Below are 12,739 nucleotides of genomic sequence, written 5' to 3' on the forward strand. Positions count from 1 at the left end.
ACGGAATTTTGTGCTTCCTTGGATTTTTATTTAATTTAAATATTTTATAAAGAAACCCAACAGTTAGTTGCTGTAACTTTTATTGAAGTACTCTTCATCAGTGGCGCAATAACCAAGTTTGTCCACAAGAGGGAAACAGTGTGCTGTACAACGAATGTCCGGATGTGCCTTCACACCGCACAGTCGCACACGCGTTGTGTTCAGTGGCGTAGCAACATTCCCCAGGGGCCCCAAGCAAGAAGATTGGGTGTCCCCGAGGCCACTCATAGTACAGTATAAGCTACATAGTGCGTCATTTTAAAATTGCACACCTGTATCTTCAATAAACAATCACCATTCATTGTGCTTCATTCAAGTAACTTGTGTTTTAAGTGAGCCAGAAAACAGGAAAATAAAATTACCAATCACATCGTCACAAAAAGAAAAGCCTTATTATAACATGGTCGTGTTTTTGTTTTTAAGTAAAAAAAAATCTAAATAAACATATTTTAAAAAATGTAAATTAAAGCTTTACTATATATGGTCATTGTACTTATTATACAATAATTGAAACCCTAACTTTACTTTGGAAACGCTTGTTTGAAACCCGAACCCTGGCTTAAAAAAAATCTGATGTCAAAACCCTAACTTGATACTTTAACTTGAAAATATGACCACCTTAAACCCTAATTTGAAACCCGAACCACTGCTTGAAGTCCTAACTCAAAATTATTTTGAACTCTAATGCTGTCTTAAAACCCGAATGTGAAATTTCCATCCTGTCTTCAAACCTTTCTTTGGTAGTCTGTCTTAAAATCCCAATAATTGTTTTAAACCCCAATTTGAAACTTGTTTGAAATACTAATCCTGACTTACAGTAAAACCCATTTGAAACCCTAAACTTGTCTTATTTTTAAACTACAATGTGACTTGTCATCCATCCCACGTAACAATTAAGTCCAACACATTTTTGCGGAGTTCCTCAGGGAAGTATGAACGGTCCACTATATTTTTCCAAATAGAACTCCCTTCTCAAAATTCACCTGCGGCATTTGTATATTTCTTCAACCTTTGACTTCTTGAAAGTGTCCCAATACTTTTGTCCCAACATCGCACAACGCTAACCAACGGCGCTGACATAGCGAGTTTGCTCCACCTCTTCTGAGCCCACTTTGGTTTGTACAAGCACGTAATCCCGATGTGTCATGAAGCTTTTTTTTTTTTTACGTTTCCTCCCCCTCCGATTTTCTGTTTTTCTCTCTCTCTCTCTCTCTCTCGTCACAAATGCAAACCACATGTGGCATAAGCGGGAGGGAGCCCGGCGGCCGGCACAGGCGGCCGACAGCGATCCGGGCCCCGGGCCCTGGGACGGCCGGTCGGCCTTGCCTGCTCTCACACTGCACTTCCTCAGACGCCGTCCCCGGGGAGCGCCTCGGCATCTGCGCTTGGCCGCAGCTCGCTTTCCCAGGAAACAAGCGCTCCCTTCACGCAAAGCCCCCCCATCCCACAAAAAACCAACCCGGCACCCCCACCGTCGGGCCCCCAGAATCTGCTGCTAACAAGCCGCAAGTTTATCCACAGGGATAGGATATGTTAGAACAAATATTGAACTGATGTTACTTGATTTAATGCTTCAATTCAATTCATTGCGATGCTCCTTCTGGCGAGCCCACTTTGGCCACTGGGGGCAGTACAGAGTCAAAAGCCACTTTCCTCTTTCTTTGTATTTTCATTGTCACAAATCTCATTGACTCAATAAAATGCAATATCAGTATTTTTTTTGCCGCAGAGGATAAAGACTTTATGCCTGAGTATTGTGATATTGCCTGTCGCCACTATTTGAGTTCAGATGACAGTTGCTTAAAGGGTTCTTAAAAAAAACACACGACATTCATACTAATTGTTAGCGTGTCAACAGCTAGCATTAAGCTAGCATGGACTTTGTTTAGACAGTTGTTTGGCTGTATTAAATACACATTATAAACTAAATGAAAAAAAAAATTCACAACAACAAAAAAATATATAAAACATCCATCCATCCATCCATTTTCTTGGCCGCTTTTCCTCACTAGGGTCGCGGGGGTGCTGGAGCCTATCCCAGCTGGCTTCGGGCAGTAGGCGGGGTACACCCTGAACTGGTTGCCAGCCAATCGCAGGGCACACAGAGACGAACAACCACACTCACATTCACACCTAGGGACAATTTGGAGAGTTCAATTAACCTGCCATGCATGTTTTTGGAATGTGGGAGGAAACCGGAGTACCCGGTGAAAACCCACGCAAGCACGGGGAGAACATGCAAACTCCACCCAGGAAGGCCGAAGCCCGGACTCGATCTCACGTCCTCTGCACTGGGAGGCGGACGTGCTAACCAGTCAGCCACCGTGCTGCCCTATATAAAACATGAAATAATTTAACTTAAAAAATAATTATACAGTAAAATGTGATTGAGTTGATACAATTTTAATTATGGACATACGGTACTTCCAAATGTGTATAGTTGTGTTTACTTTTTTGAGGAGATGCCAGACAAATTTTAATTTCTCCTTTCACAGTAGCAATTCAACCATTCCATTCTTTTCTATTGCATTCGCAATAATGAACATAACTGCTTTGCACTGATGCCCGCTTTAAAATTCATTTGATGAGCAATAAAAGCCGCATAATGTCAAATAAATGTGCTGCGAGTGTGGAAACGGTTAAAGTGCGCACTAATGTGAGCGTACAGTCGAGTGCTTTGGCTCCTCGCGCTCCAACATTCCCAAAGTGTTACTCATCGTTCCCTCCGCTTCCCTTTGTTGGGCTGCCGTGCCCTGCTGTACTTTTGCAAACACCCTTTTCACACATAAAATTCAATAGATAAATAAATGAAATACAGCAAGAATGGTGGGAAGGATCCCGATAGGGGTCGCCTATGTGGGGGTGTTTGGGGGTTGGGGGTTGAGATCTCTTTCAGGATTTTGGTGTCTCCCGCATTAGAAATTCACTGGAGTGTGGGAAGAGATGTCTCTTTCTCCTCTTTAGCTGGACTTTTTAACCCTGCACATGCTGTCTGCTCAAGACAATTGGCGGATTCTTCGACACCGAAGTTGGTCAATTTCCCTCCAAAGAAGAAAAAGAAGAAGAAAAAAAAAAAACATGATACAGTATTCAGCTTTATTATTATTTTTTAACCAAAAAAAAATGTTAATCTCTGACATTGAGTAAGTCCTCCTTGACAGTAGTTGGCGCTATACTGCGGCATTGGCCAATCATAATCTGCGTTAGAAAAAAAGGTCTTTTTTTTGTGCCATTGTGATAAATGCAATTTTATATATCAAAAGTACTAACTGTATCAGTACTCAAAGAGTTAATACTCATATTGGTATCGGTCTGACAAAAGAAAGAAAGAATACTAACACGTTAATTAGTCTTCGTATCATCATTATTGTTATTAACAAATTAAAGAGTTAAAAAAATGTGTATATACAGTACATACACTCTCTCTCTCCTGCCAAATATAAAAAGTAAAGTAAAACAAAACACCAAAATAAAAAAATAAAAATATGGAAATGTCAACAAATATAAAAAAAAAAAATTTAATTACAAGAAGATTGAATTAATTAAACATACATTATAAAAATTAAAAATAAAACACATAAATGAATCAAATCTCAAAATATAAAAGAAAATAATAGCAACAATATTAATAACAATTATAATGGCATAAATAATATTACCAATAAAACGAAATAAATAAAAATAATTTAATGAATCAAAAACATAATAATAAAACATTTTCCTTTTTTTTTGACCAGGTGAACGGCTCAGCCTGCTCAAGTGCTGCCCTTTCTGGTGTGGAGTAAAAATTCAAAACTTTCCATTTCAAAAAGAAAAAGGAAAAATATGACCAGATTCGTCCAGTGTAGAAAATAAATAAAACCTCAAAGTGCTTCTTTGTTATCTCTGCCAATTTGAATGAAAACCTACGTGGCACTTCATTAGGTCACAATGTAATGCGGTCCAATACAAGAGCCTAATCATCTCATTTCTGTCGCGTTTGTCCTCATTAGGGTCACGGGTGAGATTGGGCCAATCTCAGTGAGAAGCCGGGTACACCCTGGACTGGTCGCCAGCCAATCACAGACAACCGGTCATACATATGAACAACTCATCTTAATGTACGTCATATGTTTGTTTAATCCAATGTGCTCACATTGTGGCTCACACAAACGCAGAAGCAGATACTGTTAAGCAGCGACAATTCAAATGCGACCCCCCCACACACACACACATTCTGTGCATATGCGCACCACACACATCATCATAAATCAGCGATTGAACCTCGGGCATCAGGCTAAGCAGATTACTGTCATTTCCCAGCACTTGTCCCTCGCAGCCCACAACCTCCAATTAGCAAATCCTGCTGCGCATATCAGCGGCCTGACAGCCAGCCGGCGCCCACAAATCGCGAGAAGTCTTGCATGCTAATGGGGCGCGCGCTGGCAAACTGCGTCAGCGTCAAAAACACTCAGAGGGGAGAACTGTAAGATATTCGCAAAAGACACAAGGGGGAAGAAAACCTGCCAGGTCAGAGGAAAAAATTGGGCCTTTACAGTACATACTTTTCCTCGGTAAATGGAGGAGCCTCATTTTCATCCGGACATAAGTCGTGATTTGCTGCAATGTTGTGGCATCTATTAGCAATTATAGCATCTTTTGGGGGTGAGGGGTGAGTCTCATTTACTGAAAATGATTGGCATCTTGGTACCAAGGAACTATGTTGAAGCAAGTTGATGTGTTTCATTTAAATAAATAAATAAATAAATAAAAATAGTCCTTTGCTGCAATGTTGTGGCATGTGTTGGCAATTAAGCGATTTTTTTTGGGGGGTGGCATCAAATACTATCTATCCATCCATAGTAATATTCAAGAATACCAATACTAATAATATTAATGCAATAATATATTATCATATAAAAGAAAAAGTGCAAAGATATGAGAAAAAAAGTTATTTTTTCTTTCCAAGACAAAAGCTGTAATCTTACAAGAATACTGCAGTCAAATATTTCCAAAATAAAATTGTTTAAGTTTAAAATCAAAGTTTAGTAAATTATTTAAAAAAATATGACCCTTTATTCTGGCAAAAAAATGTACAAAAAAAAAATCTCTATATGAAGAGACAAAAGAAAAGCTAGCATTACCGTAGCCACCAGTTTCAGTGACTGACACAAAACTGACAACTGTTTTACGCATGCTGGCGGGCGCTCGACCTTCACGGCGAGTAAGTAATGACGAGACCGCCCTCTGATGGTTCCAGCGGGCTTTCTCCCGGAGAGGACGACGACGCCTCCTGGCACGTGAGGCATGAATAATGCAACTGGACAATGGACATGTGACAAAAAGAAATACAAGAACTGCCTCACAGATAATCTCTCTAATAGGGATGAACCATTTAAAAAAAAAAAATCTGATGTTTTTTTTTTCCTCCCTCAATATTGCGATTTAATATGAGATTTTTTCTTTATAACTCCCAGCCATTTTCAATGAAGTAACCCCCTTCGCTCCGGCTGTTTTACTGGAATTTGACTGATTTTGCAAGGCCCACAGAATATTGTGTTTTATTGCTATAAAAACATGGAACGTACCAAAAGAAAGATTAGACTCTCTTCTTTCATCAGGAAAAAAGTATATTTGTATCTGTTTCCGTTTTGCAGCAATTAGCATTAGAATATAGCTATGTTTCATCATTATTCACACATCTGTTTAGAAATGTGAGTACATGGGCTTTTTTTCAACATGGCCCTGGGTGATCTCTTATACTCTGCTGCCACCTGCTGGCCGTTTTTGTAATAACTACCACTTCTTCAACCGTTCTTTGCAGTTGAGAGGCTGCATCAAAGCCTTCTGTATGCTCTAGCATTAAAAATAAATAAATATATAAATACTTCAAACATTTAAAATAGAACGTATTTATACATTTTTGGGAGCAAATGAGTGAAACAAATATTTTAACCAACAACTGAAAAAATTATATGTAAACAACATGTAAACAGTGCCCTCACCTGGTGATGTTTGAAGTGCAGGAGAGCCGACGGCGAGGACATCTGCTGATTCTGGAAATGAAGCGGCGGATTCGTCTGGTTTTGTGCATCTGGAGACGAAAGCTGCTGCGGATGGTTGGTCGTCTTGTTGCCCGCCAAAACGGGCATCATGTGCCCCGAGGATGGCGGCGGCAGAGGCGGCGCCACCTTGGGGGTGAAGTGCAGCGCGGGCTTGGCGGCGAGCGGCTTCATTTCCACGTGGTGGACGCCGTTGGACTTGAAAAGGCAGTTGTTGACGCCCTTGCTCTGCTGGGGGAGTCTGGGCCTCGCCCCTTTGTCCTGGAAGGCGGGACCCCAACCGGTCTGGTGGTGTTGATGGTGATGGTGGAGAAGTGAGCTGGGCTGATGCTGGTTGGCCGCCATTTGCTTTAGCTGCTCCGCGTGGGAGATCTCCGGCCAACAGGGAAGCGACCTCGGCGCTCCCGCCTGGGCAGCGGCCTTCTGCGGGGCAGACAACGGCAAAGAGGGCCCCGCCGAGGCAGGCCGCAGTTGCGGCGAGCTGCCGTGGACCTGAACGTAATCGGGCGAGCGCTCCATCTTGATGGGCCTCTCCGCAGGAGAGCACAGACCCGCCGAGCCGGGTCGGCCCAGGTCCAGCCCGAATGCGTCGTCCTGCTTCAGGATCTTCTCCAAGTCCAGGTCGTTGAGGGGCGGCACCGACTTGGTCAGCTCGTCGAAAAGGTCCTGCAGCTCCGGGTCGATCTGACCGCCGCCCTCGTCCTTGAAGTCGAAGACGGCGTCGGCGCGGGAGCGTCCGCACGACGACTGAGCCTCGGCGGGCTCCTTTTTCATCTCCTTCAGGGTGACGTCAAACACGTCTGACATCACGTAGTTCTTCCCGTGGGCTAAGGGGGCTTGCGAGGAGTGGGCGTGGCTTAAGCCGTGGTTGCACGGGCTTCTCCCAAGACCGCCGCCGGCATCCAGCCGGACTCGCTTGAAGTCGGACCCGGAGAAACTGCAGGAGTTGTGCTTGGGGGCGTGGCCCTCCAGCTTTCTCCGTAAAGAACCTTGAAGCTGAAAAACACAACAGGAAACACTCATTTGATTCCTTTAGGCAATAAAACAGCGAAACCAAAAGTTCTGTTTGTTTTGAATGTATTAATTTTTTTTTAAATCCTTGTTTGCATTTCTTGGGTTGTTTTACGATAGGTTGGACTTGGCTGCATATAGTGGCAAAAAATTGTTCTTATTTATTTATATTTGGACACCAATGATGAATACAATACCCCCGAAAAAACTGAATAGCTGAATCCCCGCACTGCATTATAATTGTACTGGGCAAGTGCCAATACCAGGTATCTATATAATAAGAATAATAAATAAATAAAAACAACAACAACAACAATTATTAATAATTATTCTTATAATAAATCGTGAATTTGTGTGGACATTTGTAATTAAAAAAAAATAATAATTCTTTAATTATTCATTTTGTTCATTTTGGATTCAAAATGATTTATTTTATTTTTTATACGGTTTATTTTATTATCATGATACTTAATATTTGTTTTAAAATATTTTGTGTATTTTTTTAAATACCTTTTTGAATATAATAAAGTAAGAATAAATATTTGCCCCTGACATCAATTCCACCCATTATAGGGAAATTGGGAGGACATGTCAATCATAATTGGATGCACAAAAAAACGCAACATGGGCTTATGGGGTAGATGCCACGGACTTGCGACTTCCGGGTTTTACAAATAAGCACCGTTTCCGGCTACTGCTGCAACACTCGTACCCCCCACCCCTGCGCCGCCCAACCGCGCGTTCCCGCTCATTGGCGGGAGGGCGTCTCGGCTATCTGAAATGCTTCGGACACTGAGACAGACACTACACACTCGCAGCCTCGCACCCGTCGACGGGAACGGCAACAAAGTTGATGAGTGAGAACCCGGAAGTCAGAAGTCCCGCCTCCTCCGTGGCATATAGTCCATGTGAAATGTGAACGTTTGTTTTCCCATCTAATGTGGGCGGAGCTTGCCATCACATTTTGCCAATCACGCCAATGGTCGACTCCACCCGACCACTGCTTACATCTTCAATTTTTGCCTGATTTTGGATGAGGTTTAAAGCTGAACGCTGGAGCTCTTTCTGTCAACTACTTTTATACCCTACAAGTTGCTCCTCTGGTTGAGCTGCGAGTTGAACGCAACAAAACGCTCCACCTGACGCGCCGCTGCAACACATTAGAAGAGGAAGCCGGCGCGTCACGCCGACATTTTCACCTTGATTAAATAAATTTTAATTAAATAGTGCGGATGTGGCTCCAAACAACTGTTAAGAGCGCAAACAAGAGCGCGGGTTCCAGAGGCCCTCAGGCCGTGAGTCATCTCCGTGTAACTTGTGCCAGCTGGCGGCAACCATTCAAAACTGGTTCCCACAGTGAGGGGGGAAAACACACACAACACAAGTGCAACACGAGGACGGCCATTTACTTCCATGCTGGCACACTTGATCAGATAACATTTATCGACATGATATTGCCACTGGGCAAACACTTCCTCACTGCAATTTGGCCCGGTGACTCCCAGGAGCGGTGCGGTGATTGTGTTGCTATGGCAACCATTACAGTACATCATAGCAGCAAATATGAAGCATCCACTTTTGGGTGCGATTAGCGTCGAGTCGGCTCGCCGAGAAAGAAAGATGGAACGACGCACGGCGGAGGAAGCTTTTAATGTATGCAAATGAGCCAGGCAGACAAAAGCCCCCGTTGTGCACCCTCCTACCTCCCCATCGCCATCAAAAATAACTGACTCGCAAGTGTTGGAATTGCTTTTTAAACTGCAGCTTTGTGGCTCGGAAATACAACGGATCTTTGATCTCTTCTTGTTGGTTTACATTTGAAAGTATTCGTTCTTCTTTTATGTGACAAAATAGTCAATTCAGGGCATCCCAAAAGTCACAACACGTCCTTTTTTTTCTAGGTCGTGTATCATTATGACAGACTTGAGGTCATTCACATTTTGGTAGCTGACTGTGCCGTTTTTGTAGCATATGATCGCAATTGATATGATTGATAATAATTGCCTGGAAGAAGAAAAAAAAAAAAATAGTGACACAATTGTGGCGACACCGAAAGGCAAAACTAAGCACAACTATTAGGAAACTTGAAAAAGGATCTCAACAGTGCTTCAGTTTGAGATTAAAAAAGTTAGATTAACCGAAATAAGTAAAAAAAAAAAATAAAATAATATATATATATATATATATATATAAATTGCATAATTTTGGATTTTTATTTTATATTACTTTTTAATAGGATTTACTAGGGGTGTCAAAATTAGTGCATTATTTTTTTGTTAATTTAATGTTCCTTTAACTGTTAAAGGAACATTCAATTAACTAAAAATTCCTTCTTTTTTTTTTAACAGTACAGTACATCTTTTTATTTTGAACTAAATTTTATGAATTATTATGAAATTACCGTTTCATGACTAAAAAATGCAGCCATATTTCTATTAGGTTAACATTTTTTCCCTCACTTTTTTCAAGAGTATGAAAACTTAAGAGATTAATCGTGAGTTAACTATTTGAGTCATGCGATTAATTACGATAAAAACAATTTTTTATCGCCTGACACCCCTAGTATTTACATTTATTTCCATTTTCAAATATGTTTATGAGGTATGGGTGAGTACCGACACCAGGTATCGGTATTGGGCTGATACTTCACCTTATTTCAAAGTATCGGCATTTACGACGGTGGCCGCTAACAGTATAGCTCGCCCCCTTTTGGCTGTTTTACAATCAGGAACTGGATATTAGAAACTGGAGAAATACAAAATAACCATACACAATTTTAAGGGGAAAAAATGCTTATTGGAATATAAGTGTCTTATCTGCGATTGTTTCGAATATTCCTAGTATTTATTGATTGATTGATATTGGTGAATTAATTTGTAATTTTTTTCCCCACTTAAAAATGTTATTTAATTTTTTTTTTCATTTTTTTATATAATAATAATAATGAATCATCATTTTCAACTAATAAATTATTTATTAAAAATGTATCTGTATCTAACCTGAAAATGGTTTTATTTGATTTGGTTACACCTCCTGGCCGATGCTCGTCCTTCACGGCCTGCATGTAACGACGGGCCGAGCCCGCCCTTCGCTTCCAGCGGGCTTTTCCTGGAGAGGACGACGTCTCCTAGCACGTGAGCCAAGCATGAATAATGCAAGTGGATAGTGGAAGTGTGGCAAAAAGCCACCGAGATACAAGACCCGCCTCACAAACTCAAAAATAGAGCTCTCCCGTCCACAATGAAGACTTTGTGCCGTGAAGATTTGGATGCCAACGACATACATGTTCAGTACAGAAATGATGTGCTTATTTGTGCTTTTTCCCTCAATTACTGCCATTTTTTCCACTCACAAATAACAAATCAAGTAGCAATTTAAATGGCAATATTTACATTTTTGAATTTGCCAGTAATTTATAAAATACAACAAATATTTTCCTTATATTGGAATATAACATAAAACAGGCAAATCAGATAAAGTGATTAATGTACATTGGGTCACTTAATTATTTTTTTCCAGAGCTGTATTTTAAAGTATTAAACGTAAAGGGGTCCAATCCACATTGAACGTCAGATAATCCCACTCACGAACGCTAGCCTGAAATCCTCTTGATAGATCTGCAAGTCATCTGAAAATAGATTTTTTGATTAACATTTAATGAGCTTGAGAAGCTCCGAATCACTCCAGCTGCTTTGGTGTGCTCTCTAAAAGTCATGTACCGTCAACCCGTGTCCTGCGACAAAACATTTTCACAAACGCCAAATTGGCACCGTTCGATCTCAGCGACAAACTTGCGAACGCGATTGTTTAACCCACGTTTGTCTTGAGGAGCTTTCAAGCCGCCTCGATTCCCGCCGGGGCGAAACTGACGTGTCAGTTTTGAGCGGTCTGGACTGACGCTGAGCGAATGGGAAGGGGGCTCGGGGGCCGGCGTGACGCTACCCGGGCCTCCAGGTACACATACCGACAATCAGTGGCGGAGGCCTTGAGGGTCCACCTCGTCAACATTTCAATGGGCAGAATTTTTTTTCTTCTCCAAAACACCGGATGCATTCTAAACAGAAATCCCAAAATCTCACTTACTAATATTTTGAGAGAAGAAAACAAACTTGCTAGACCAGAAAGACAAACTCTCCTTAATTAGCTTAACACTAGCTAGCTTTTACGACAGACATGACATGGATTGACGACACGGATGGATTTAAAACTTTACCAAAAGTAACAAAAAACACACTTATCCAAATTCCAACATATTCAACAGCTGCAGGTCTAGTTGACTGTTTCACAACATTGATGCTATTTTGCGTCTATGGTGTTGCCAATCATGTGTTAGCATCAAGCTAACTTTTGTAAGACAAAGTTATGTCGTCGGTTTAAAGACGCAACATCTAATTATTTGTTTTGTGCTTCGTTTTAAAGTCAACCCCCCAAAAATTATTCACTATATTATGTTCTTTGCAGCCCCACTAGTCTAAATATGATATTGTGGTTAATATTGTGTTAATGAATATGAGTAAAGCAGCAAAATCCAGCCATTTTTATCCATCTCAGGGAGCGGCCATTTTGCCACTTGCTGTCGACGAAAGATGACATCAATATTGCTCAGGTCTCAGGTAACAACCAATCACAGCTCAGCTTCAGAAAACAGGTGTGCTGTGATTGGTCGTTGAGCCCTGAGCAACATTAATCAGGTTTCCATCCAATTGTTTAGCGTTTTTTTAAATTGAATTTACTGAAAATGCGCTAAAACGGACATGCGACTTATGCCAGTTTCAATCTGTTCTTCTTTTCCGAAATTGAGAGGGGGACTTTGCTGCTGTAGGTGGCGGTATACACCATAGAGATGTGATCCAACAGTAATTTAAAAGAAGAAGAAGAAGACCAGGAAGTGAGTTTTCTATTGTAATTTTTGATCAACCGTAGTGTTTCTTTGCCGTTTTCCATCTAAAATAGCATTAATGTTCGCTTCTTTAATTAATTCCAAAAATATTTCAGTTTCGCCCCCCCCCCAAACATACCTTACTTTATCGTCCGACATTGCTTTGGGACTACAAACGTACGTAGGACATAATAACTGGTCAAAACGTGCAAGCCGGTCTTGTCAGCGGTTATTCGCAAAATCGTTTCCATCGCCAAAATACGCATTTTCCTTTTTTCAATACGCTTGAAAATCTACCCCCTTTAAGCGGATTTTTTTGTGTGTGCAAATTTTGGGCCCTTTTTTAAATTTTTAGCATTTCCATTCAGTTTTATTTTCGCATCTCTTGAAAATTCAAATAAAAATGGGTGGATGGAAACCCAACTATTATTGTCATCTTCAGTCAACGGCAGGTGGCAAAATGGCCGCCTCCTGGATTTTGCTTCATAACTCATACTCCACAAATGTAACGTATGTAAAGTCACATATAGCACATTATTGTCAAGAAATGTTTAAGGTTGACTTCTCCCAGAACAAACTTCAATTGGGATTGGCGCCATGTCGTGGTGGAGTGCGTAAAGTTCTCCAAATCACACAACAAAAAAAAAATCCGCCAAGTCACACCTTGTAACCTGTAAAAATCTGATAAATGTCACTTTCTAGTAGAGACTAACAGTAATGAATATAATGACGGCGTCTCTGTCTAATTTCTGAGGTTGAAAGAAAGCTC

The 12,739-nt window shown here is 41.0% G+C and overlaps 1 protein-coding gene across 1 annotated transcript in view; it reads right to left on the reverse strand.

Moving 5' to 3' along the window:
* Positions 1 to 12,739, reverse strand: part of maml2 (mastermind like transcriptional coactivator 2) — a 40,612-nt gene that overhangs the window by 3,795 nt on the left and 24,078 nt on the right. Inside the window, exon 2 of the mRNA XM_077566876.1 lies at positions 6,024 to 7,076. Within this exon, the coding sequence (XP_077423002.1) occupies positions 6,024 to 7,076 (1,053 nt within the window). The remainder of the gene's footprint in view (positions 1 to 6,023; positions 7,077 to 12,739) is intronic.

The sequence above is a fragment of the Vanacampus margaritifer genome, chromosome 5, assembly GCF_051991255.1.
Source record: "Vanacampus margaritifer isolate UIUO_Vmar chromosome 5, RoL_Vmar_1.0, whole genome shotgun sequence".
Taxonomy (NCBI): Eukaryota; Metazoa; Chordata; class Actinopteri; order Syngnathiformes; family Syngnathidae; genus Vanacampus; species Vanacampus margaritifer.